Raw genomic sequence first — 27548 nt, 5'->3', positions numbered from 1 at the left:
GCCAGGCATCAAGGCTACTAACTTTGAATCAGTGGCAAATCTGTAAACATTCGTAGGGGTTGAGGGCATGGTTCATTGACCGATCACCTGCTTGGCATGCCAAAGCTCTCTGGTTCAGTGCCCAGAATCTCCAGTTGAAAGGATCAGGTAGGAGGTGATGTGAAAGACCTTTGCCTGGGACCCTGGAGAAGTGCTGCCAATCTGAGTGGGCAATACTGATCTTGCTAGACCAGTGCTCTGAGTCAGTATAAGGCAGCTTTGCATGTCCAACACGTGATCTGGCCTTCTTGGGAGCTGGAGCTGGTGAGAATCTGTCCTTATATATAATTGAATAGTGGGTGCCAAAGTTCTAATTCTAAAATGCACTCCCTTAGTGTATGGCTGATGGCACTGCTCCTCAGCATATATCGCCACCAATCAGAAGGCAAAGCCCGGGTCCCGCCCACACCACAACTGCTGCGACAACCTGGTCTTTTGCATGTGGAAGCTGATTGGACTTCAGTCCATTCCACCCCTCAAACTCCCCCCCCCCCGCAAGGCAGTTGGAATTTTCAGTTGCATAACATACCTCATAGGGGAGAGGAGAATGGGTAACAATGGTTACCACTCTCCAGGTGAGGGCTACAGATAACTCAAACATACAAATGCTCTTCAGGTAGCAGAAATCAGTCCCTCTGGAGAAAACAGTGGACTCTGTCATTAAACCCTGCTGAGGTCGCCACAGGAAACTGACACTGTTTGCCCAAAGCCAGAGCACTCTCCCAGAGCCTCTTTCTAGATCCCGTTGTATTTATTTCCGCAACGGGCATTATTTCTAGTAAAGTATATTGAGCAACCACCAGCCCACAGAAGTCTACATCCAGACACTGCAATAAGCTTTGGTGTTCCCCAAAACCATCCACTATACTCCATCAGTGTCACCCCCACATGCACTTCATGTCTTTAATTAATAATAATAATTACAAAGTTTGTGTTCAGAATTTAAATATATTTGTTAATTTAAAGCTTCATTTTTTAAACCCGTAAACCCTTAGTTGACTCCGCCTTTGGAATCAAGTGAAAATGAATCCACCAATCAGCTCTTGGCTGTGGCTAGCAGAGAGACTGCATCTTACACGTTAGTTATTCCGTTTTTGTACAATTATGAGACAATACCTTCCATGTAATTTATGCTGGGCACAATACAAGCGGAACTGACAAAAACATGCAATTTAAAATCTGCCTCCATTCCCAAGGACTGGAAGGTAGCTAATGTAACCCCCATCTTTAAAAAAGGTTCCAGAGGAGATCCGGAAAATTACCGGCTGGTCGGTCTAACGTTGATACTGGGTAAGTTGGTGGAATCCGTTAATAAAGATAGAATTAGTAGGCACATTGCTGAACAAAAGCTATTGGGGAAGATCAGCATGGATTCTGTAAGGGGAGATCTTGTCTCACCTTTTAGAGTTCTTTGAGGAGGTGAACAAACACATGGACAAGGGTGACCCAATCGATGTTGTTTACCTAGACTTTCAGAGAGCTTTTGATAAAGTTCTTCATCAAAGGCTCCTAAGTAAACTCAGCAGCCATGGGATAAGACGACAAGGCCTCTTGTGGATTAAAAACTGGTTGATTAACAGGAAACAGAGGGTGGGTATAAGTGGGCAATTTTCACAGTGGAGGGTGGTAAGCAGTGGGGTACCGCAGGGCTCAGTCCTAGATTTGGTGCTTTTTAACTTCTTCATTAATGATTTGGAGTTGGGAGTAAGCAGTGAAGTGACTCAATTTGCGGATGACACTAAGTTGTTTAGGGCGGTGAGAACAAGGAAGACTGTGAAGAGCTCCAGAGGGATCTGTTGAGGCTGGGCAAGTGGGTGTCAGTGTGGCAAATGAGGGTCAACGTGGGCAAGTGCAAAGTAATGCACATTGGAGCCAAAAATCGCAACTATAAATATACATTGGTGGAGTCCGAAGTAACTGACCAGGAGGGAGATCTTGGAGTCATGGTAGATTGTCAGTGTGCGACTGCAATAAAAAAAGGCAAATGCTATGCTGGGGATTGAAAACACATCAGACAGTATCATAATGCCCCTGTATAAATCTGTAGCGTGGCCTCATTTGGAGTACTGTGTACAGGTCTGGTCACTGTATCTCAAGATATTATAGCATTAGAAAAGGGCAACTAAAATGATTAAGAGGATCAAAATACCCTATCAAAAATGTTAAAGAGGTTAGGGCTTTTTAGCTTGGAGAAATGATAATTGAGGGGTGACATGATAGAGGTTTACAAAATTATGCATGGGATATTTTTCTCCCTTTCTCACAATGCAAGAACTTGTGGGCACTCAATTAAATTAATGAGCAGTAGGCTTAGAATAGATAAAAGGAAGTACTTCTTCACCTAAAGAGTAAATAACACGTGGAATTCACTGCCACACAAAGTGGTGGCAGATACAAGCATAGACAGCTTCAAGAGGTGACTGGGACAAACATATGGAGCAGAAGTTCATCAATGGCTATTAGCCACAACATATAGATGGAGCACTATGTTTGGGGTAGTGATGCTCTGTGTTCTTGGTGCTTGGGGAGCAACAGTGGGAGGGCTTCTAGTGTTCTGGCCCCGCTGGTGGACATCCTGATGACACCTGGGTTTTGGCCACTGTGTGACACAGCTTGTTGGACTGGATGGGCCATTGGCCTGATCCAACTTGGTTTCTCTTATGTTCTTATGGGCTGCATATTGGTAGATTCTGAGTCTGGTCCCTGAAATATCTGTAATTATTAAGGATAGACAATAACTTGAGCTATGTATACATCATTTAAGTGCTTTCTTTTTTCTCCACCACCACCCTTCCCTTTGAACAGAAATATATTCTTAGGAGAGACATTTTCCAGCTACATTAGCGTACATAATGACAGTCACCAAGTGGTAAAAGACATTTTGGTAAAGGTATGCTTGAGTTCATTTATTAATCTTTGAGATAATTTATTAATAAATTACAATTGAAGATTTTTTTCTAGTCACTTGTGTTTCCTGGTGAGGGTAACAAGAATTCTACTGTGGAAGTGGCATTGTGCAAGAGAATGTCGCAAGCTCGTGTTAATTTCATTGACAGATTGTGCCCAGTTTAAGGAATGCTTCAGATAAAAGGTCAAAGAAGCATTAAGACAACTCTTTCCTTACTTATCAAAAACCATTAACAATCTAGGTTGTGCAGTGGTGGTTTGGAGTCTGCATCTCTTTTGGGTACAATCCTTGCATCTGTGTTAAACTGAATCTGGGTAAGACGGAGGTTCTCTGGCTGGGTTGGGGGGAGCCACAGTTGGGTCGTCAACTCCCAGCTCTTGATGGGGCTCTGACAGTCAAGAGTCTGAGCATGATCGTGGATGCTACCTCCTCTATGGAGGTGCAGGTTGCAAATGTTGCCAAGCTGGTGTTTTTCCAACTGTGCCAGATTAGGAAATTGGCTGCCTACCTGTCTTGCCTCAACCTAGCCACAGTAATCCCTGCAATGGTCACCTCCAGGATAGACTACTGTAATTTGCTCTATGCTGGCCTACCCTTTTGCCTGACTTGGAAGCTGCAACTGGTCCAGAATGCAGCTGCGTGGGTCCTTACAGGGACCCCTCGAATGGCACACATTCATTCAGTGCTACGTGAGCTGCACTGGCTCCAGTGGAGCACTGGATCCGGTTCAAGGTCTTGGTTTTGACCTTCAACGCCATTAGTGGTCAGGGACCTAAATGTCTTTGGGACCATCTTTCCCAATATGTCCCTGGAAGTGCATTACGGTCTAGTAATAAGAATTTCCTAGTGGTCCTTGGCCCGAGAGAGATCTAGCTGTCCTCAACTAGATCCAGGGCCTTTTCCACCCTGACCCCTGCCTGGTGGAACTCTCTGCCAGAGAACATCTGTGCCCTACAGGATTTACTACTTGCAAGGCAGAGATGTTCTGCGAGGCATTCGGTTGAGGACAGCAACAGTCTGGCAATTTCACACTCCCACCTCCCCCCATTTTCCTCCTATTTTCCCCTCTATCCGGGGGGAAGGTGGATACTGAAATTATCCATCATCTTAGACACAGTATTGTTTTCTGATGAATTGTTTGAATATACTTTAATGTTGTTTTAATTTTTCTTATATATTGTATTCGCTTCGATGCAGAGGTCATTTCGGGGGGGGACACGGGGGAACGCAGTTCCCCAGGTGAGGTGCAGGGGGCGGGGCACATGACGAAGCCCCGCCCCCTGCTTCCGGCCGCCCCGCTTCCAGCCCTCATTCAGCCAGGAGGAGGCAGGAGAAGAGGGAGGGTAAGTTGCTTCCTCCCCGCTTCTCCCCACCCCTGCCTGGGGCCAGGGAGGGCCTTGGCGGGGCTTTCTCGCACTCCCGCTGGCCTTGCAGGTCCACCGCCGGGCCCCTGATGTCAGGGGGTGTGGCATATGCGAATGAGTTATGCTAATGAGTTCCCCTAGCTCTTTTTCTACGAAATGACCCCTGCTTCGATGTAAGCCGCCCTGAGCCCTGCCTCAGGGAAGGGCAGCCTAGCAAATTGAAATAAATAAATAAATAAAGTTCTGTCAAGTCACTTCCGACTTATGGCGACCCTATGCATTAATGATTTCCAGGAAGAGTGACATTAAATGATGATCATTTAGCCTCTGGAGGTTGTGATCTGTATCCCGTTTTTATAAGGAGTAACATGGGGAAGCTCTTCCAGTTAGACGTTACAGTGTCAAAACTCAAGCAGGAAAACACAGATGCCATATTACAGTTGAGCCAAAGCAAGATGGCCTTGGGCAAACCACCGTCTTGGAGTGTTTCTTGTTTCATTAGCCAAATGTGAAGGTTAATTTCTGAGTGTATGTTGTGAAGGCGAAATAAGAATTCTCAAAACTTGGTTTTTTAATTCCATTTAAAATACTCCCAGGTTCTAATTAGTTTATGAATTTGTCTGTTGAAGTGCTATACAACTGGGAAGCAAGAGTATGTGGCTTTGGCTGAGATATGTTGGGCTGGAGCCAAAAGTATCTTTCCGCATGAGAGGGTTTTTGGTTTCCAGAAGGACTGTTTAATGCCTAATGTTATAGTATTGCATAGAAAAAGTGAAGCTAACCCCAGAATCTAGCTGTTGTAGATTTTCCGGGCTGTATGGCCGTGGTCTTGGCATTGTAGTACCCCACATTTCACCAGCAGCTGTGACTGGCATCCTCAGAGGTATAACGCAGAAAGATGGAGTACTCGCTGTGTCAATGTGAGAAGAAAAATGGTAGGCAGGTCATTTATGTCTACTCAGGAAGGTAGGGTAGGGCTGAGTCATTGTCTTGTAGGAGTTTCCCAGGCTGTGACATGCTAATGGAGGAGCTTTCCTGAGGAGGTTCTTTTGCATATAGATTGGCTGTTGAAATTCTAATCTTATCTGTAGTACTGCTGTAAGATGTAGCATTTTTTGTTTTTCAGGACAGGAAACCATGCCCTATTTTATTTTTAAACTCTCTTCTGTTGAAATTGTGTTTATGAATTTCAATGGCTTCCCTGTGTAACCTGACATGGTAATTGGATGTGTTGTCCAGCATTTCAGTGTCTTGGAATAAGATACTGTGTCCTGCTTGAGTTAGGCTATGTTCAGCCACTGCTGATTCTCCACCTTGGCTAAGTCTGTGGTGTCTTTCATGTTCTTTTATTCTTGTCTGGATGCTACGCTGTGTTAGAGATGTGAAGGCCAGGAAAAAAAATCGGAAAAATTCAGGAAAAAACCACGTTTTTTTTCTTCATTTTTTTCCTGAAGCCTTTTTTGTTTTTTTTCTGAAAAATTGGGAAAATTGCAAAAAGAAAAGAAAAAAAATGATTATGGAACGTTTTATTTTAACATGATGAATAAAATATTTTAAGATAAGGTGTTCAAATATTTTCCAAATCATTTCTAAAATATATATATATGGTATCAGATTGATCTAATTTCTGTGCATTGAGGACAAGCAAGTCCTAAGTTACAAACTGAACTCGCCCATGCAAGAACAAGATGCATTTCTTCCTTTAGGAGGTGCTATTGTCAGAAGAAAATAAAAAGGTTTCAGTTTTGTTTTTGCATGTGGGTGGGTATTCTGTTTGTAATAATTGTTTGGATACACTATATTTTTAATATGCTATTTCTGATAATTTTATGCCAAGTAAAAATGTCCAACAAAAGTCCGCATGGTCAAAGCAATGGTATTCCCAGTAGTCATGTATGGCTGTGAGAGTTGGACTATAATGAAGGCCGAGCGCCGAAGAATAGATTCTTTTGAACTCTGGTGCTGGAGAAGACTCTTGAGAGTCCCTTTGCCTGCAAGAAGATCAAATCAGTCAATCCTAAAAGAAATCAACCCTGACTGTTCCCTGGAAGGCCAGATAATGAAACTGAAGCTCCAATACTTTGGCCACCAAATGAGAAGGGAGCACTCACTGGAGAAGACCCTGATGCTGGGAAAGATTGAAGGTCAAAGAAGACGGGGATGGCATTTTCAATTTTTCCGAAAATTTCCGTTTCCCCCCGAAAAAAACTGGGAAAAAAATGTTTTTTTTCCCGAGCTTCAAAATTTCCGGACATTTTACATCTCTACGCTGTGTGGTCCCAATGTAAACCTGTCCACAACTGCAGAGTATGTGGTATACTCTTGCAGAAGTGAGGGGGTCTTTTCTGTCTTTTGCCAGTCGTAGCATCTGTTGTATTTTTCTGGTGGGTCTGAATACTGTTTGTTAGTTGTCTTTTTTCATAAGTTTTCCCATCTGATCAGTGATTCCTTTGATATATGGCAAAAACACTTTTCCTGTGGGAGACTGTTTTTCCTCAGTTGCTTGTTTTATATTTGGTTTAATCACTCTTCTGATTTCATTCTTGGAGTAGCCATTTGCTTGAAGTGTGTGGATTAGATGATTTAGTTCATCGTTTAGAAAGTGCGGTTCACATATCTGTCTTGCATGGTCTATTAATGTTTTGATTATGCTTCTTTTTTGCTGAGGCTGGTGATTGGAGTTTTTGTGTAAATAACAATCCGTGTGAGTTGGTTTTCTGTAGCCCTTGTGACCTAATTGAAGGTTAGCTTTGCGGATGACTGTGATATCTAGAAATGGGAGTTTACCCTCAATTTCTTTTTCCATGGTAAATTGTATGTTCAGGTAGATGTTGTTGAAACTCCATCAATTCTACCTCTCCATGAATCCAAATGATAAAGGTATCGTCTATGTACCGGAAGCAGACTGTAGGTTTGTGGAGTGCAGATTCTAAATTTGTTTTTTTCAAAATGTTCCATGTAGAAGTTTGCTATAACAGGAAAGAAGAGAGTTTATAGGGCATGGTTTCCTGTCCTAAAAAACACAAAATGCTGTACATCTTACAACAGCACTTCAGATGAGATTAGAATCTCAACAGCCAATCCATATGCAAAAGAACCTCCTCAGGAAAGCTCCCCTATTAGCAATTCACAGCCTGGGAAACTCCTACAAGATAATGACTCAGCCCTACCCCACCTTCCTGAGTAGATATAAATGACATGCCTACCATTTTTCTTCTCACATTGACACAGCGAGTCCTCCATCTTTCTGTGTTATACCTCTGAGGATGCTAGTCACAGCTGCTGGCAAAATGTCAGGTACTTCAATGCCAAGACCACGGCCATACAGCCCGGAAAATCTACAACTACTAATGAACTCCAGCCGTGAAAGCCTTCGACAACATATTAAGCCCAGATATGTTGACGCTCTGTTTGCACAACCTTCTGAGTAATAAAAAGGATAACTGCCACAGAAGTCACATATCATAACGCTCTGTGAACTGTTGCATAAAAGCATAAATATTTTATGCTATTATGTTACCAGGGTTCATTTTCATCCATCTATTCACATTTCAAGCCATTAGGTACAACAGGCACTGTTAATGCCTTTGTCTTTCAGTAGGGTACTTCTGAAACTCATCCATTCTTTTCTTATTCTCTGCCTATCTTTCCAATGCCAAGGCTGACTTACAGACAAGTTCGCAGCGTTTGAATCTTTCAGCCTCCACTGCAGCAGTGGCAGAACTCAAACCAGACTGTTGCATTGATGACGTCATTCACCATGAAGTAAAAGAAATAGGGACACACATGTAAGACAGCGAATACTTTCTTTTGCGTTATAAATGTTACTCCCTCCCCCATTGTAGATATATGAGCTTATATTTCATTTAGATTTTCCAATCTAAAAGATATTCATTTCACAGTTTGTGTTTATTACTCTGTCCCACTTCCCATGAATATATGCAAGACTGAGAAATAGCTAAGACCCATTGAACTGTTTGTCTTTTTCAGCTTAGTGTGTGCCGTAAGTTACACCACACAGACAGGTGAGAAGATGTACTTCAGAAAGTTCTTCAAATTTCAGGTATTGATATGGCAACAATTCAGGCAGTACTGAAAGTAATCAGTACTCTTTTCCTCCTCTTCCTCCCAGTCTTGCTTCGATATTACAGTTTTGCCCATAATTTTGCCCAGGCTATATCTTTGAGTTCTTCTTCTTCTGTTAGTTTTGCCTGCTCTAGTTTACTTTTCTTCAGTGCTAAAATAGAGCACAGGATGCAGTAAATGATGCAAAGCAAATACACTGGAAGCAAAATACAGCTTGGTTTTCTTGTGGTATAGATACATAGTAGATTCTGGACATCCTTGGAATGGATTTTGGTAGGGACACAGAGAGAGAATATTATACTGTGTGTAAGACTACACTTTTTCTTTTCTTCCACAGGTATGCAATCACAAGAGTTTTTATATGGCACCTGATATTTTTGGCCACTGTGTGACAGAGTGTTGTACTAGATGGGCTATTGGCCTGATCCAACATTGGCTTCTCTTATGTTCTTATGTTCTAAGAATTGGTTCTACTTTAAACTCATAAAGTGATTGCAACATAACATGGCAACCAAATTACCCATCACCTTCCCACTTGTGATGGAATCATGACAGACAGTTCTTGGCTCTGAGAATGGTGCTCAGACTACGAGGGGAATTTCCTTTTTGAGAGAGGACAGTGTTACAATAATTCCAAGGGACCTTTCTTCAATATAGTTTGAACACTGTGCCCTGAATATTTAAATACCAGCAGTCACCAGTCCAAACACAGACTTGATATACTTGTGAAACAATTTATAGGAGAGTTATTTTCTCCCAAGTTACTTGAGACACCTCCAGAGTAAGCAAGTGATTTGTGAATAGAATGGATGCTAGTGGTTGTGTATCATAATCTGAAGTTAATGAGATCTCTTTTCAAGATACAGGATCAACTTGGGTCAGCTAAGGGTGGAGCCATCTGCAAGAAGGAAGCTCTTAGTGGCTGAAAGAGGCTCTGCTCTTACCTGAGCTGGGTGGTAGGATTGATCCCATTGGGCTCACATACGGCAAGAATGGGGGTTGTGCAGATCCTGACTTGAATGGGACTTCCATTACTGCATTGCAACTGAGAATCTCAGCAACTTCTGCTTTCCCTCACTGTGTGCTTCTAGCTGTATCTTCTGCCTGGCCTGTTCCTCATCTGAGGATTTGCTGGGTACAGACTAGCGAGACAAACCAGAGGAGGCTGTAGGTTCGAGCACAGCACTGGGGAAGCTTCAGCCACCAAGACAGTCAGGAGCAGCACAGCTTTTGGCTGATAGTATCCTTATCTGGGTCTAGAACTGCATCTCTATTAAAAATGAGATAGAATAGTTTAAAACTTTTAAATAAATGTAATAAAACTTTGATATACGACTTAATAGGTAGAAAAGCAATCTGAAAAGTGAGGTTCCATGAGTGAGGGAATGTTGTATCACTAGGGTCATGGGGAGGCAGGATTTGCCATTTTCTCTTCTGGTAGGATGCCTGTGTCATTAAGAGCTTGTAGACAGGAAATAAACAAGTGAACTTTCTTGGCATAAACTTGAAATGAATGGGGTGGGGAGAGATACTGCATCAGCCAAATTTCTCCTTGTCTTTAAGTTATTAAAGGCGCAGTAGTTCAGCCAAGAAAAAAGGAAACTGTAGTCCTGTATGAACATTTGCTAAATGAGTTTGGGAAGTGTAGAGGTACATATTTTATACTAAGCAAAGCAAACTAAACTTATATATGGGTGAGATTATATCATTGAAGTGAAAAGCAATGATTCAGAAGCTTTTGACTGCACTACAGAAGACATTTGGCCCCTACTTGAGAGCCAGTGTTGCTCAAGGTCTGGGAGATCCAGCTTCAGATGTCCATGAAGGCCACCTTGGGCCAGTCATTCTCCGTAATCTGCCTCAAAGGGGGGAGAACCAGGTTGCCCTGAGCCCTTTAAAGGCAAGTCCATTCACACACTGTCCTGCTCCTTTGACTAGTTGATTTCCAGGCCAAAATCATATGCAAATAAAAACCTTTTATCCTAATTTGTCTGTCACTTATAATACTATACTTAATTGATGTACTGCTTTAAGGCTGAGCTCAGTTGCTCCTCTGTGCAGGTGTAGACCTTGTTTTGCTTCCAGTTGGAGAGCTCCGCCAGCACTTGATAGGGAATTGCATTCAGCTGCTCTGATACTGATTGCGTTACTAGTGGAAACCAGAGGAAGGCATCTTTTTGAAAGGCACATTGTTATTGTTTGTATTTTTTGACACCACCCACGCGGCTCCAAAATGTGTCATTATCATAAGGAGTCCGATGGGCTGTGCACCCAGAAATCTCTCTCTAAAGGGAAAATACCCATTTTGTGGCAGAAGTATTTGCCACTTTGCTGTAAAATACTCTTGGCTTGAAGCAAAATGTTTACACAAATGTAGCCACTGGAAGGAGCAGACTGAGTAAAGTTGGGCCCTTGAGCTGCAGTGAACTTTTTTCATCTGTGAATGCAAGCCAGTTCAGCTGGCTTCCAATTAATGACTTAGAGTACAGAAGTGGTACTTGATGTTGATGGAGAGTTCTGAGAAATCTCCTTTTAGCATTTATTCTTTTTTCAAACAGGTTCTCAAACCCTTAGATGTGAAAACTAAATTCTACAATGCTGAGGTAAGTGCTGAATGGTGTGCTTAGGGTTATGTATGCAGTAGTTTGTTAAATATGTGGCTTCTTAATAAAAACACAGTAGTAGAAGGGTTGCTTTGCATGAAAAAGGTCCCAGGTTCAATCCCTGGTATCTCCATTTAAAAGGATTGCATAGTAGGTAGTGTGAACCTGCAACCCTGTAGAGCAACTGCCTGTCTGAGTAGACAGTACTGACCTTGATAGACTAATGGCTTGACTCAGCTGCTTCATAGGTTCTCTGGGATTGGAAAATGGTAGCCTCCTCTCATGCTTTGTAATTTCCTGTCCATCTTTTCTGATCCCATGAAAGAGAGAAAGGCCTGTTTCAGAATATGTTCTGTTCATATCGATAAGTAAGCACATCCTTCACTGCCTGGCAAAATGTTTTTTTTTAATTCCCTTCAGTATAGCCTGAGTATTGTAGCATCTCTGCCTGTGTTAACTGACCTTGGAATTTTGTTTTTATTAGCTGGAGTATGTATTGATGACAGAGTATTGATGACAGAGTCAGAAAACTGAGAAGAGAAATGGGAAAAATTGAGACCTAGGTGATTTTAAAAAAAAACTTGGGGAAAGAGCAAGTATACTGTATCTAGTGGTAATTCACTCTTTTTGGCATGGTCAGTCTCAGATCTCCAAGAATACATAATATGATGAGGGATTGAGTTGCTACATAGCAGTTTTACAAAAAGGCTGCTTAGCTGTTGTAGCTTTGACAAAAAATAATCTTGGTGGGGAGGTGAAGAAAACAGGTGAGTTATGTCTATCCCTTGTTACTTTTCTCACTTAGACCTATCCATTTGCCTTTGCCATGGCCATCTTGGACAGGTGTCTGTATACAATTAGATTTGCTCCCTCCTTAAAAAGAATCCCTGTCTGCTTTAATGGTATTTCTTATCAAAAATATTAAATCCATTTATCCAAAAAAGATGAGTTTTATCAGTCAAGTGTGGAATTATTATTTTAAACTAAGTTGGCACTCGCCTTAAAATGGTTAACAGAAGTGTCTAGTGTGAATGAAAAAGGCAGTAGACAATGGCAGTTGAGATAATATCTCCATATACAGAATAGTTAGTGTGATTTCTTCCACTACAACTATGGGGTTGGATCAAGCAGAAAAGTTTGCAGAAGAAGTCAGCAGATGGGATTTTTTTCCTCTGCTTTCACCACGCAGCCTTCTGCTTGCTCCCAGAATCCTTTGTGAGGGTCAGGAGAGCCTCGCACACCAAATTCATCTCGTGGTATGGGGTGCTGCATCAGTAATGGGGAAATTAGGTAAAATCACCATCTCCTTCCTTCCTCTGCTGATGCAAGCTACTTAAAGGGGGAAGGGGGCAAGTCTATCTCGCTTCCCTCTCATCTCTGCAGTGCTTTGTGCTGTGGTACATTTTGTTGATGAGGCTCTTTTAGGCTTTTGCTCCTTCAGAAAGCTTTTCTGCTGGATTCAATCTGTGATATCCAAAAGCAAAGAAACAAGGACTTCAAAAAGCAGGTGGTAACTTTCTCTGTCACTGAACTCACAATTATATTAGGCAGTTTGCAAAGTATTCTGCAATAACATGTAACGTCCTTCATCTCGGGTCTGGTAGGCAAAAGCAGGGGGGGGGAATTGTGGGCTGAGGGTTTAATTTTTGGCTTCTGGTATTGCCTGGAAGGATGCAGTGGCAACAGCTGTAGTTTTTCTGTGATGAAATCCAATGATCCATTGTTGCTGCTCTGGAATGGGTCACCGAGAAACATTTTTTAGGTTGTATTTCTTAGGGCTGGGGATCGGTGCCTGAGAGTGTGATTGCAGAAGCATTTGGGGAACTTTCACAGCAACGTTTGCAGTCCTGCGTGTAAAAGGTTTTCATCTCAGTGATTTTCCCCTTCCTAAGTCCGTGCTTCAGGCCTGGTCTACTACAGATGCAGCAGAATTGGTAGTAGAATGTACTGTACCACTTCATACTCAGATAGTGGATGGCTTTTTTCAAATGCTTCCACGCATTTAAAAAAATTATGTAAGCTTACGTAAAGGGGGCATCTGCTGACCTTGTCCTCTCCCTCCTGGTGTTAGTTTCCTTCATGGAGAGAGATGTTTCATGATTTGTGCTAATGACCAGTTGTGTAGCAATCTGCCTCTGGACAATATCTAAAAGGCACAGGGTTCAGTAATGAGGAGATGAGAGTCCCACATGCATTTTGTCTCATGAATCAAGCCTATCTCATTTTAAGGCATGAGTTAGCATATTGAACATGTTCAAACAGTCGGAAGGTGCATGTAGCAATTGTGGTCTTCTAATGGTGCTTACTACATTCATGTAATTTGTTTGCAGTTGTTTTTTTTTAATGTGAGTTTGTGCTGAACATATTTCCTTCTTCTAACTGAGACTTTCCCCTTGAGGTAATAACGGGCAAAATTTAAAGGGAGGGACATTAAAAAAAAAAATTCTCCCATCTGGAAGTCTGATACGGGGCTTCTCTTGCAAGCACGTTGTCGTTTACCCATGTGTACATGGTGTAATAACTGTTATGTGTACTTGATTTCATCACTGTACCATTTGCTGACACAAGTCTTATTTACAAATAAGATTTCTTATTAGTAGTCCTTTTACTTTTTCCCCATTGCTGGTTTACATTCCTATTACTAATGCTGTCTCGTTTAGAATATGCAAAAAAATGCAAAAGAAATGCATTTTATTTGAAATTAGTTGTCCTCCTTTTTTCTTTAACATTTAACCCTAATTTCTCTAATGTTTTCTTTTTTATTTTCCCATTAGAGTGACCTCAGTTCTGTGGTAATTTTATTTATTATTTATAAATATGTATGCTTGTCTTCTGTTCGTGACTCTGCCTGTTACTAACATTATTTTTGAAAACGTAATAGAAAAGCAATGTTTCACTGTCTCCATACATAACGTGTGTGTGTGCGCGTGTGTTTTCTTTGAGAGGGAGGGTTAAAACAACTATTCAAATACATTGGCTCTCTCTTTGGTATCCATTGTTCAGCAACGTTAATTCAGACCTTAGTAGTGAGCTTCATAGTTTATTAAGTGAACGTCAAATGAATTCCTTGTCTCCATTTGAATATACAGGTCCAAATGATCCCAGAGGAATATTGTGCCTCATGATAGCAAGCCTGTGCATGTTAAGATTCAATAAAAGATCGTAATACTGTACTGGAGCACAGAATTCAGCTTCCTGAGAATAGCAGCTTTAATTTTTTAAAGCACGATCCAAGTCCTTCCTGAAGTGCAAAGTCAGGCTGAAACAATTGTGGGTAATCCTGTAGATATCAGAGAGGCCAGACAGATTACTGGATAAGATTTTCAGAGTTTGGGAATGAGGTTTCAGGGCTCTGCAAAGCTCCTTGCCTCACCCAATGACTGACAAATCTGAATGAATTTGCAAAATACTAAAAGTTTCAGAAGAAATTTATATAATACTGATTGTGCAATTTGGATTGCCTGGGTACAGTCTTCCACTTGAGTGTGTTTCTTGTGAAATTGTGACTTGTGTCATCTGTTAGGTTTAGAAGACATTGGATAGGAGGAGAGAGCACAAGATGTATTGCATCTTTCTTTTCATGCTTACTAGAACTCTGCTTTCAAACCCCTGAATGCATGTGGCAATAATAGATTCCAATGATAATAACTGCAACGTGATTTCAGTTCAAATTTTAATGCAAATTACTGAAACTAAAACTCTTATGGTGTTATAAGCGGCTTTGCTTTTTCATTATGCCTGCTGGTTTTGTTTTATACAACTTTGCTCTTCTTAAATTTCTGTTGCCGGTTGCTGTTTTAAAACATACTGATGAGAAATTTGGAAACAGACATAAGCAATGGATTTATGGGATATTCTTTTAGAATTGTTCAAAATTTGTGATCCCTAGTGCTGGGAAAATATATGTTAATTGCAGGTTCTCTTAAGCAAGATAACCGGAATTTATTTCTCATTGGTGTCTGGCATGAGTATGTCTGTCTCCATTATCCTTGAAGATCCTTCCCACAACATGGAATGTGATAGGCTTGAATTATTCTACACTTGTTTATCACTACTCAACATGAAATTCCACCTCATTTTGGTGTGATTTAATTCCTGTGGAAAGTAGGTAGAGTGGCTGTCTTGTATTCACCTACAGAAAACAAAATTTTCCTGTGTACTGACGGAGCTTCCTTTTACATTGGGGCGCTGTAGGCTTGTCCTTAGACATGATGTTAGAGCTTTTGATCAGATGGTTCTCTTGATTCTCCCCAGGCGGTCATCTCTTTGAAAGTCAGCAGGCTTAATTTGAAACTAGCTTTGAATGTCCAGATATCTTGTTCTACTTTGTAGGACTGAAATCCTGCAGAGACTTTAATCAGACTGATCAGAGTGCACTTGTGCCATGAAAGTTGCATGGCGGCATTTCCTAACTAAACGCCATGATCATTCCACTGGCATTTGCAGGGGCACGTCAGTATCTGCGTTCTGAAATACGAATCACCATGTAGTATATGATTTGCTGTGGGGTATGAAGTTGGCTTAGCCATCGCGTGATGGTTAATATGCTTTTTTCCCCAAGGCAAAATCCATATTAATTCCCGTCACTTCAAGGTAGGGGCATGCTAGACTGAAGTTCCATATTTATGGCCCTCCCTAACTTCATGTTTTTGTTTTCAGAAACCATTATAGACAGGGTATATGCACAAAATAATGACCTAATTCTACAGAGTTTATATTCTGTATTGTATTCTCTCAGTGAAGAAAATAACCATCTTCCAACAGCAGTTTTTTAGCAGTCGTAGTGGGAGTCACTCATTTTGCTACTAGCTTTTGGAGGTAGAAATAATAGGCAGTATCCTACTATCTATGAGCAGAAGGAATAGGGAGTGTTCCCATGTCCCTGTCCTTCCCTGCAGTTCTTTCTGAACCCCCCCCCCCCAATGATCAGTGCTGGGGCTGCAGGATCAATGGCAAGGAACAGGTATGAGGTTCGGCGGACTGAAGTGAGCAGGAAGAAAGGGATGATGTAAACCCCTCTTCTCAGCAGAACTGTGCTTGTGAAAGAAGGAAGTGAAATGATCCCCCCCCTTCCTGGGCCTTTCCAGCCCCCACCAACTTTGTTCCTTTGTGCATTCTTGACACCCTGGGAATAATCTTTCTAGGGGCTGGAGGGGCTGCAAAACAGGGAGGAATGAGGGAAAACAAGGTGTTCCTTGCATGGGGTAGTACAATACCGGCTGATAATGTTGTGGAAGGCCAGCCTGATCTCGTCAGATGTCGGAATCTAAGCAGGGCTAGTACTTGGATGGGAGACCTCCAGGGAATAGACCAAGGTCGTGATGCAGAGGCAGGCGGTGGCAAGCTCCTTCTGAACGTCCCTTGCCTCCAAGCCCCACTAGGGGTTGCCAGAAGTCGGCTTGACTTGATGGCAAAAAAAAGAGATCTGTTTTGCTACTATGCTGTCTTAACGAGAGGTCAACTAGAGAATTTGGAGTATAGTGTGATCGTGGCTAGCCTAATCCCAAATGGTGCTCCTGGTATATGCATCTGAGCTCTTGTAACAGTCGACACATCAATAAAGTCCCTATTGATGTTCCTGTAACATGGTATGCAGCCTGATGCATCGTTTAATCGAGCATGGCATGTCTGTATTGCGCATCACAGTCATTTCACCTGTCTCTAATGTGTATTTTAGTTTCCTTGGGTAAAACTGAGCTGATGCCAGCCTTTGGAATTCTCGAGGCAAGTCTTGCTAAGACTACATACATACCCCCTTCTAAAAGAAAATAGGAGAGTATAATGAATTTATCCCACATCCATTGTTCAGCACTATACCAATCAACTAACAGTGTTGCTCCTACTGCTGTCTGTTGGGATGAAGACCTTCCCCCCCCCCCTCACATTTAATGACTGTTTCTTTGATTTGCAGGCATGAACTAACTGCGTTTGTGATTAATGTTTTACAAACCTATAAGATGCTGCTGCTTTCTTCTCTCTGGGCTATTCTTCCTTAAGAGTTTTCTCTGGTTTTTCAGACTGACGAAGTTTTTCTGGAAGCTCAGATTCAGAATATCACAACCTCCCCCATGTTTATGGAGAAGGTTTCATTAGAACCTTCTATTATGTACAATGTTGCAGAATTAAATGCTGTCAGCCGAAGTGGGGAAAGGTAAGGGCCTTTACTATTCTGTTTTAACTTGTAGGAAATGGAAACTGTGCTGGTGAAGCTATTCTTATGATCTTCCGTTTATGGTCTTCCTTATCATGGATTCAGGGTATAATTCTGTGTCACACCACTTCTGGATTAGCTGGCTTTCAATGATTGAGCAAGTTTCTAATATATTCCAGCATACAAGTTCTAGTGAATACAGAAATGTGACAGTTCTGGATAATTTGCCGGCATGTGCCACAACACGCTTGCACCATCTGAGCCCTTGGGTGATCTGGTCTCCAGAAATTGGTGAGAAGGCATTTGGAGCTGCAAATGTACTCAGTCAATGTTCAGCCAGTGCCCCTATAGAAACAGGCTCCTCCATTGGGTGTAATAGAAAAAAAATAGCTTGACATGCAATATTTACCATGCATGAACCTGTCCTCTCCACTTAGAATGGGTCAAAAGATCTGCAGGCAGGCAAACCCCCATAGCTGGCAAGAAATCATGGGATTGCATTTTGTTAAGAGTTCAGCCTCTTATCTATGTTTGTAATATCATAATTCACCTTCACATCCTCCTGCTGCAGAACTAACAGTGTGTGCTTGATCCTGAAGAGCCGTTGTTTTAACAACAGGGGTTTACTTCTGATTTCATTTGTTTTAAACTTCTTTGCATATCTTTATTTCATTTTAAAGAGTTATCTGCCATCATCATTTGACATTAATTTTAGCAAAACAGGTTTTCTAAGTTGATTTGTAACCTCAGTGCCCCTGCAGAAATAGTCACACCAAAATAGATCTGCTATTCATTGCTAAGCTAAATGTTTCTTTCCTTCCAGTATGTCCACGTTTGGGACGAGGACATATTTGCAACCTATGGACACACGTCAGTATTTATACTGCCTAAAACCAAAGCAAGAATTTGCAGAGAAAGCAGGAGTCATTAAAGGCGTAACAGTAATTGGAAAGTTAGACATTGTATGGAAGACAAATTTGGGGGAAAGAGGAAGGTTGCAAACTAGTCAGCTCCAACGAATGGTGAGTGATCTGGAATATTCTCTCATAGTAACTGGGTACTGAAACTGAATTTCATTTAGTGAATGGACAGGGGAAATGTAGAACTTGCCTGCTAACTATGAATTCAGAATGCATATACAACAGAAGCCTCTTTCACTAAATATTGTTGTCCTACTAAGTAATGGTGCACATGTATGATTCTTCTCCTGCCAGGAGTTAAATACTAAATGTTATGCCATAACTGATATGTAAAATGGAATTTCTTCATACTGTTTTTCACTGGACACCCCCTTCCTTTTAAGGATTGAGTATCAGGAACTAGAGAAAAGACACATGCTTTTTTTACCATACATCATTATCATAAGAATCATTACCATCAAGCCTAGTGATATCCCTAGTTTAGAAGGCTTCCAAAAAGTATGTGCATGTATGGAGGAATGTTTTTGACTATAACAGCTAAATAGAATCTCCATATACAAAGGAAATACTTTGTAAATATTGGATTGGATTCAGGTGGGTGATAGAAGACAGTCTTGACCTTAGATGGGCCTTGGTCCGATCTGGCAAAACTGGTCTTTTACTTGTTTTCTGGGTTTGCATAACCAGCTTGTTAAAAGTACTGCATTCATGTTTACCTGCTACTTTGGAAAGTAATCCATTAACCATACCTGAAGTGTAGGAAACCACTGAAATAAATGGGGTGGGTGGGGGGTGAGCAGCTTCTGCCATTACCCTAACCAACTCACACTTTAATTGGCCTTGCATATACAACACTGTTTGTGAATTGTTTCCTCTTGTATTAAAAGCTTAGTCTTTCTGAGTGTAAAATAATCTTGGGGCATGCTTGTATTGATAAAAAGTCCAAGTGAGGATTCCAGGTCCTTTAACCATTTTGAATATCATAATGTTGCTTCCGCAGTTCACAATTTCTCTCTGTAATTCACTCATTCCTCAATATTTCGCATTATATCTATTATTCATGCTTCTGATAAACTTCTAATATTTTTTTTAGGCCCCAGGTTATGGGGATGTGAGGCTTTCATTGGAGACCATACCAGACACAGTAAACGTGGAAGAACCTTTTGATATTACATGTAAAATAACAAATTGCAGGTAATGAAGTGGGTTTCCCCCTCCCATTTTGGCTTCAGAATTCTTTAAGTTTGTTTAGTACTAAGGATCCAGCCTTTTGCTTTCCACTTCCATGTACGGCAGGAATATTTTAAGTGTGGATTGAAATAGATTTTAGAACTAGTGGAAATGTTGTTCAGCATTTTCTGTTGTTATACAGCCCTTCTCCTTACCTGCTAAATTGCAGTGATCTGAGAAGTGATCAGAACTGTGGGAGTGTGCCTACCTTAGGGAAACATGTACTAATCCTTAGTAGAATCACAGGCTGTATCGAGTCAAAAATTATTGCACACCATTAGTGACCCTGGATGGAAATGTGCATCTGTATCAACAGGGCTGAACAATGTGATATGGATGCTCACCTGTATTCTCCTGGATTGTAAAATCTCTGTGCAGATGGATAAGTGTCTTGTTCAGCTTCTTGCTGTGAGGCAAGATCTATACTCTCACCAAATCCCAATAAAATAGAGATGTTGCTTCTCTTATCAGTTCTGCCCCAGATTAGGAGGTAATAATGCTCTAAATGAAAAGACTTAACAGGTTGTCGGTAAAAGAGTAATGCTTGGTAAAGACCTTTCATTAGCTGTGTGTTCCAGTGAATCCTGACAGCAGGGACGGGCACAAACCAGAAGAATGCAGTTCATGTTGGTTTGTGGTTTGTAGCCAAACCATGAACTGAACTGGGAGGTTCATTCGTGCACCAAGCCAGTTTGTGGCCCCGCAAACACCCTTGAAAGGGACAAAAGTCCCTTTAAAAGGGGTTTGCAGAAAGCCCATAAAACAGCTGAGCCATGCTCCCCGCTGCTCAGCTGTTTTTCAGCTTTTGCGGGGAACAGAAAGCAGAGGTTTAAGGAGACACGGCATTTAAAGGGACCCTTGCTGTATCCACGAACCACCACAAACTGCTTTAAAAGTTTGATGAAGTTTGTTACGGTAGAACAGGAAAAAATTCATCATGGATTTTGCTTCATGGTTTGGTTCATGCCCATTCCTAGCTGACAGTAGTTGCGTGTTGTACTTAACAAACCCTGTTTGTGGTGGCAATGAAAAATATACCTAAGATTCCTCAGAGGAAAAGTGAGAGTTTCTCTGAGGCCCAGTTGCACTGAGATCTATATTAATTCTTTCTTTTTCTTTCTAGCAGTGAAAGGACTATGGACCTGGTTTTGGAAATGTGCAACACTAATTCCATTCACTGGTGTGGCGTATCGGGAAGACAGCTGGGCAAACTGCACCCCATTTCATCCCTCCACCTGACACTTACACTGCTATCATCAGTACAAGGGCTACAAGTAAGACTCCCCTTAACAGAATTAAAAAACAAGACTAGAGCCCATTTTTATCATAATGGCCAATCTACGGTATGACCACTGGGTTCCAGTTCACATGCTTCCACTTCTCTCTCTTCCTATTGCATGGCATAATTTTCCTTTGTGTCCCGACCAATGGTCTATGACTTGCACTTTCTCTCTGCACTTTCTCTCTGCTTTTGGTAAACCATAGAATACAGATCTGGATATACTGGCAAACTATGGTATGCTTCCCAACACAAAAGAAAGAAGGATAGGGGAGTGTGCAGACCCAGTTGGCATTATGTGTGAACTGATGAAGTATGCTGCTTATCCCAACTCAGAAGGCTGGTTTCTCCTGCCAGTATAAAATCTGTTCCAATCCTTTTCTTCCTGTTTTAGAGCATCTCTGGCTTGAGACTAACAGACACCTTTTTGAAGAGAACGTACGAGTATGATGATATTGCACAAGTCTGCGTGGTTTCTTCAAAAATAAAAGAGAACTGAAAGAAAATCATCTTTTTGTTTTTAATATTTGTCACTGAGCTATTTAGACCAAATGTCTAGTAACAAAATTATGACTATGCCAAACGACATCCATCTGTAATGGAAGCAAGTATTTCCTTATTTAACTGTCCCTCTGGAAGTCAATCTGGCATCTCTGGAATGTTTAAAAACAGTTCTTTTTTGTAAAGAGCCAATATACTATTTTAATCTATTTGGAAATAAAGCCTTTAATCCAACTGTGCAGCTGTCATAATTGTATTTATTTCTATTTCTGCACAGCTTGTTTTAGAATAATCTAAGCACATGATCTGAAATACCTAGATAAGAGCCAGTGTGATTGTAGTAGACAGGGCTTTAAACTAGGATATGAAAGATGTGAGTTCAGATCCACACTTTACCTTGAAGCTCGCTGGGTGATCTTGGGCCAATCATTCTTTCTGCCTAATGTACTTCACAGGGTGGCTTTAAGGATAAAATGAGGAAGGGAAGAATATGTTCTTTTTGGAGGAAGGGTGGGTTAAAAATATACTAGATATAGTTATTTGAGAATGGTATTCTTATGCTGATGTTAATTGACTTGAACAGTTATCTTTTAATCCCATGTTCTACTTTTAAGGCAGAATTGTTTGCACACAGAATATCACCCAGATGAATTTGAAGGGCTAATACAGTATGGATTGAATTCTATGTGTGAGATGGAAGCTAAGGAAACAGGCAAGTAGAAACCTGAGAAAGAAGCTTCCCTGTGGAACTAGATTCTGTTGACATGAGCTCATGGTCATCTCTGAAGCCTTAAATGGCTCAGGTCTCATACCTCAGGCAGTGCCTTCTCCTGTCCATTATTTTCCACTAGGAATAAGGCCTACTGTGGAAATAAATACAATGAGCTCTAGAAAGAGGCTCTGGGAGAGTGCCCCGGCTTTGGGCACTCAGTGACAATTTGCTGTGGCACCCTCAGCAGGGTATAACACCTCCCACCATATCCTCCCAAAGAACTGATCTCTGCTACCTGAAGAGTAGTTGTAATTTTGAGTGATCTCCAGCCCTCACCTGGAGATTGGCAACTTTTGTTCCCCAGGAGGGAATGGCTGGTTTGGAGGGTGGAGAATGTACCTGTCTGAGGTCCCACCCCTCCTCAAACCTCACCCTCTCCAGGAATTTTCCAACCTGGAGTTGGCAACCCTATCTCCCTCCCAGCCAACTGTCAACCTACCATTAACTGTCCCCTGGCTTCAGCCATCCATCTCCTCCCCCCTCCCTCCTAGAGAGCAGTTGTAACGCTGAGTGATCTCCAGCCCCCACCTGGAGATTGGCAACAATGTTTCCCCACAGGGAATGGCTGGTTTGGAGGGTGGAGTTGGCATTGTGCCTATCTGAGGTCCCACCCCTCCTCAAGCCTCACCCTCTCCAGGCTCCATCCCTCAAATATCCAGGAATTTCCCACCTGGAGTTGGCAACCCTATCAGGACTGGCCCCAATGCGTTTTCTCCCAAAGGCCAACATTGGTGTGGAAAGGGCCTTTTACTCACAAAACCAAGCTTGGTTGCCTAGCAGCAAGCACTGAGGAGAAAGTACAGTTGCCAGCTCTGATTAGGGAAATACCTAGAGATTTGGGGGGTGGATCCTGTGGAGGGCAGCATTGGGGGGGGGGATGGAAGGACTCAGCAGGGTATGATGCCATAGGGTCTACCCTCCAAAGCAGATTTTCTCCAGTGGAACTGATCTCGGTCATCTGGAGATCAATTGTAACAGCAAGAGATCTCCAGGTCCCACCTGGAAACTGGCAACCCTAGGGGAAAGTCAGCTGAAAAGCGGGGGATTGAAAGAATGGTTTGATGGCCGCTGGCCCACCTCATTAGCCAGCCAGCCATGGCGGAGCCAAAAAAGAGAGAGAGCCGTTTTCAGTTTATTCTGAAGGAAAGTGGCCAAGCTGGCAGTGGGCAGGGGAGGGGATTATGCTGAAAGTCTTGTCTTTTTACTGACAAAAGCAAGCTTGGTTGCATACCAACACCCACTGAGGGGGAAGTTATTCGCACACAGGAGCCAATAGAAGTGTCTTCCTCAGTAGAGAGAGCTGTCTGCCAGTAAATCTGACAGGGAACAGGGGCTGAAGTGAAAATGGGCGGGGAAGAGGAGCAGACCCAGCACCTGGCCAATATATTAAATTTGTTAATTGCCCAATCCCTGCAGTGCAGGGCTCTGGAGAATGTACATCATTCACAAAAACGTCAAGATAAAACAATAAAAACATTAATAACGTATTTCAAACAAAAGATGGCAAATATTAATTTATCCTATTACAGACTGGTGGCCGCTTTGTGGACAAGGAGGAAGAGGGTAAAACAGATATGGAAAGCAGCTGGGGCAGAAAGCGTGCCAGCTCTGATAGAAACTGTTGCTGTCCTCAACCAAAGGCCTGGTGGAACATCTCTGCCTTACAGACCCTGCAGAATTGCATAAGGTCCCACAGGACCCTCATGGTTTGGCAGATAATTCCACCCGGTTGGGGCCAGGACTGAAAAGGCCAGGACAGGACAGCCAGATAGCTTTAGGGCTGGGGACCACCAACAAGTCGTTATGTGAAGACCGTAATGCTCTTCCAAGGACATAACAGAAAAGACAGGCCTTGTAGGTTCTGGGTACAGCCAGTTTGGTATAGTGGTTAAGTGTGCGGACTCTCACCTACCGTGTTTCCCCGAAAATAAGACACTGTCTTATATTTATTTTTTCTCAAGAAGACACACTAGGGCTTATACCACAAATGCATAGAAATCCTGCTAGGGCTTATTTTGGGGGTAGGTCTTATTTTCGGGGAAACGGAGAACTAGGTTTGACTCCCCACTCCTCCACTTGCACCTGGCTGGATGACCTTGGGCAAGCCATAGTTCTGGCACAGCTGTTCTTGGAAAAGGGCTGTTTCTGTCAGAGTTCTCTCAGCCCCACCTACCTCACAGGGTGTCTGTTGTGGGGAGGGGAAGGGAAAGGAGTTTGTAAGCCGCTCTAAGACTCCCTTGGGTAGTGAAGGGCGGGGTATAAATCCAACCTCTTTTTCTTCTACATGTTTCCATTCATCCATATGATATTCTGTATTCCTGTGTTCAGACAGTCCTGCCTTAAAGGGAAGTCATGGGACTGAGAAAAGATGACAGTCAAGTTAGCAGCTTTTCAGATCAACCACCACCAGGAGGATGAAATAATCAATTTGCACTTTTCCCAAATAACTAACAAGGTTGCAGTCCTTTCTGCAGGTTTCATTGATTAGTTATGCCCCCTCATAACAGTGTGCAGGCTTCAGGATTACTTTGACAGATGAACCAGATTCCACAACTTTTGACAAATAGCTTTCTTATTCTTGCTTGTTTTTGTCCCCCCCCCCGAGTCCTCAAGTTCATACACTAACAGCAAGAAAAACTGTAAAAGGTACACAAAAACGTGTACAGGATCCGAAGGCTTCAAAGTATATATCATTTCTGCAGAGCAAGAAGAAGAGATTGGATTTATATCCCACCCTTCACTACCCAAAGGAATTTCAGAGCAGTTTAGAGCCTCCTTTCCCTTCCCCTCCCCACAACAGACACCCTGTGAGCAATGCTCCCTCTAAGCTGTGGAGTCTCTTGAGCAAAAATTGTACTTTGTGAGCTACTGGCATTAAAGTTGTGAGCGAGCAATTTGGCTACTGCATAAATTAATTTGCTCTGGAGCCATCCTTCCTGAGCTAAGACAAAAATGTGTGAGCGAGAGGCTAAAAAATTGTGAGCTAGCTCACACTAACTCAGCTTAGAGGGAACATTGCTGAGGTAGGTGGGGCTGAGAGAGGTCTTTTGAGAACTGCTCCTGAGAGAACAGCTGAGAAAGTTCTTGTAACTGACCCAGGGTCACACCGGCAGCTACATGTGGAGGAGTGGGGAATCAAACCCAGTTCTACCAGATTAGAGTTTGTGTTCCTAACCACTGCACCAAACTGGCTCTCAAGAACATTCCCTGAAGGGCTGCACAGCCTGGAACACACTGAAATTCTGAACACTTGCTGTCTCTGCACCATTCACAGTCTTCATTGTATCTGTGTCACATCCCCTGATACCCTTCTTGTGGCTCTGTAGATTTGAAGTAAAGCTGGGGGTTTTTTTGCAGTCTTCCTCTGTGAGGCAGATGTTGGGCCAGACTAAGTCAACAGCAAAATTCTTTCCATCAAGTGTCCTCTAAGTAACCTCATTCTGTGCCCCAGCCTTCAGAGGTGAGGTAGGGGGCAACTAGAGACAAGACATTTTCAGTAGTGCCACTTTGCCTTTGAAATGTCCCTCCCCCCTACTAGGTAGGCTTTCAGTTGCCAGGCTGAAACATTTATTTTTACCTAGGCTTTTAACTAAGTAAGGGGTTTTGCTGTTGTGGGTTTCACAGTCTGAGGTCTGTTTTACGGATATTTCTTAACATGCTCAATGGGTTTTTTATTGATTTATTATGATAGCATTGTAGTTTTTGCATATAAGTAATCTCAAGCAGAACGCCGGAGAATCAGCATATAAATCTAAAAAATCCTACCCAGCCATGTGCATGCTAAAAGACTCTTCCACCTTTCCCTCCCAAAAAACTGACTCACGTTTGGATATTTGGGATGAAGAAATGTTTAGAAAAATGCTGAGGATTCAGGCATTCAGATTTTTTTTTTAAAAGCCATACGTTCTACCTGTGAAATGTAGGAAGTGGAACAGTGCCAAGAATTTTAAAATGTAGCCATACATTGAGGTTGAAGAAAAATCCTACGGTTTAAAATCCAACCACTGCTATTCTTGCATTGTAATAAAACATTCAGTTTTATTACACAAACCCATTGATTTCAATGGACTTGGAAGGCTAGACCTCTGCTAGGGATTGCACTGTTAAGACACAAAAGGAAGATCTTTCTGATCATTTGTGTAATAAAACATTCAGTTTTATTACACAAATTGTTAGATTAAAAGTGATGCAAAATCCAGTATTAGCGCTGAAATGTATTCTATGCACTTTTATTTGTGCAAAATAAAATGCAGCTACCCTATATAGTTAAAGACTTTCTTGAACTCATTCTGTTAACGAGTCTTTCCATTACATGGAGAATTGTAACTAGAATACTCATCAATATACTTACATCAATAATTTTAACTGTAACTATAATGTCTCCCAATATTAACTCTATAAAATGACTATATTGCAAATGCACCATTAAGAATACGAGCTAAGTATTTCTAGATAATTTAATAGGGTGAAGTCATTCCCACACTTGTAAGCCAGTCATACAGAACTCAGTATCATCACAATATTTTCAGGAACACTGCTCTCTGGTAATAGGACTCTCTTCATAGTTGGCAGTAGAACCTTGCCAGACCTAGTCCTTTTGTATACAACCGAATCACTTTATGCATTAATGGAAAAGCAATATTATATAAAAATAATGCAAATAAAGTGCTTTGTAGTTTCACTCCCTTTATTAAACTTATTCCATAAACAACACAAGACTGATTCATAGGTCTTCTATGGAAAACTGAGATAATGAATTAAGAGTAGAACGAGAACAGCCACTGTCAAGTGTTGCTTTCTGAAATGAGCATGTTGGAAATCCCTTCTGTCTAGTTTTGTAAAAATGCTAGTATTGTGCCATTGCAAAGACAGCTTTGCCTAATACTTTAAAGGCTGCATAAAGTGGTACTCAGGCCTATATGTATTCATAAGAGCACATCTGTCTGTAACATCGGACTAGTTACAGTGACCACTGCAAAGGCAAATGGGCAAGTTGCCACTTAGCTGAATTTGCCCAGTGATCAGCTTCCCAATGACTTTAGGCCATCTAGCCATAATTAACTGCTGTGACATAATTTGGAACAGTTAAATATGCAAATACAATTACCGTAGTGGGCTGAGGAGCTCTTACATCTTTGCTTTTAAAAGCAACTTCAGGCTTGATATCATCTATATTCTGACTCAGTGTTTTCTTTACATTTGTTCAGCCTCATATTATGCTCCTAAGTACATTTGGTGCACCCACTCCAATAACCAGGTACGTGGTATGAAAACTCGCTGGAGACAGACAGAAGGTGTTATACTTTGTGGAAAGGACAGGTCCATAGGGACCACGTGAATCCATCACATCGGTTGTTCTATATTGAGTGGACATTGAAAGATTTTAGGAAATAGAGCAGCAGTTAGTTCTTCTGCAAACTTAGTTATTCTACCCCACACAACTTTCTAGCCACACAATGTTCCCCTGAACTACTCTCTGAATATTGCTTTAATACTGTCACCTCAGAAAAATCTGGCCCCTGAACAGCTTTCTAAATCAGTTCTGCAGAAGTGCAAAAGCAAGTTAAAAAAAATTCAGTAGGAAGGGGGTACATGTAGCAAATCAGGAAGAAAATGGTTAAGACACCAATAAGAAGAGTCCAGAGCAAAAGAGAACACCAGTGACATTAGCAGATTAGAGAGATACATGTCATCG

The 27548-nt window shown here is 41.8% G+C and overlaps 1 protein-coding gene across 4 annotated transcripts in view; it reads left to right on the top strand.

Moving 5' to 3' along the window:
• TRAPPC13 (trafficking protein particle complex 13) overlaps positions 1-21303 on the top strand; it is a 35497-nt gene extending 14194 nt beyond the window's left edge. Inside the window, exons 4-13 of one of the 4 annotated variants that reach the window (XM_015410153.1) lie at positions 2845-2929; positions 7972-8099; positions 8302-8374; positions 10956-11000; positions 13775-13792; positions 17018-17151; positions 17975-18173; positions 19165-19265; positions 20428-20575; positions 20975-21303. In XM_015410153.1, coding sequence (XP_015265639.1) covers positions 2845-2929; positions 7972-8099; positions 8302-8374; positions 10956-11000; positions 13775-13792; positions 17018-17151; positions 17975-18173; positions 19165-19265; positions 20428-20575; positions 20975-21079 — 1036 coding nt within the window. In that variant the 3' untranslated portion in view covers positions 21080-21303. Of the gene's footprint in view, positions 1-2844; positions 2930-7971; positions 8100-8301; positions 8375-10955; positions 11001-13774; positions 13793-17017; positions 17152-17974; positions 18174-19164; positions 19266-20424; positions 20576-20974 lie in introns of all 4 variants that reach the window. The other 3 variants (XM_015410147.1, XM_015410170.1, XM_015410161.1) reach the window with 3 other exon arrangements.
• The last annotated feature ends 6245 nt before the right edge of the window (positions 21304-27548 follow it).

This window comes from Gekko japonicus, unplaced genomic scaffold (assembly GCF_001447785.1).
Source record: "Gekko japonicus isolate JY-2015 unplaced genomic scaffold, Gekko_japonicus_V1.1 scaffold179, whole genome shotgun sequence".
NCBI classification, from domain to species: Eukaryota; Metazoa; Chordata; class Lepidosauria; order Squamata; family Gekkonidae; genus Gekko; species Gekko japonicus.
Note: the sequence above shows the minus strand (reverse complement) of the source record. Positions and strands in the feature narration are given on the sequence as shown.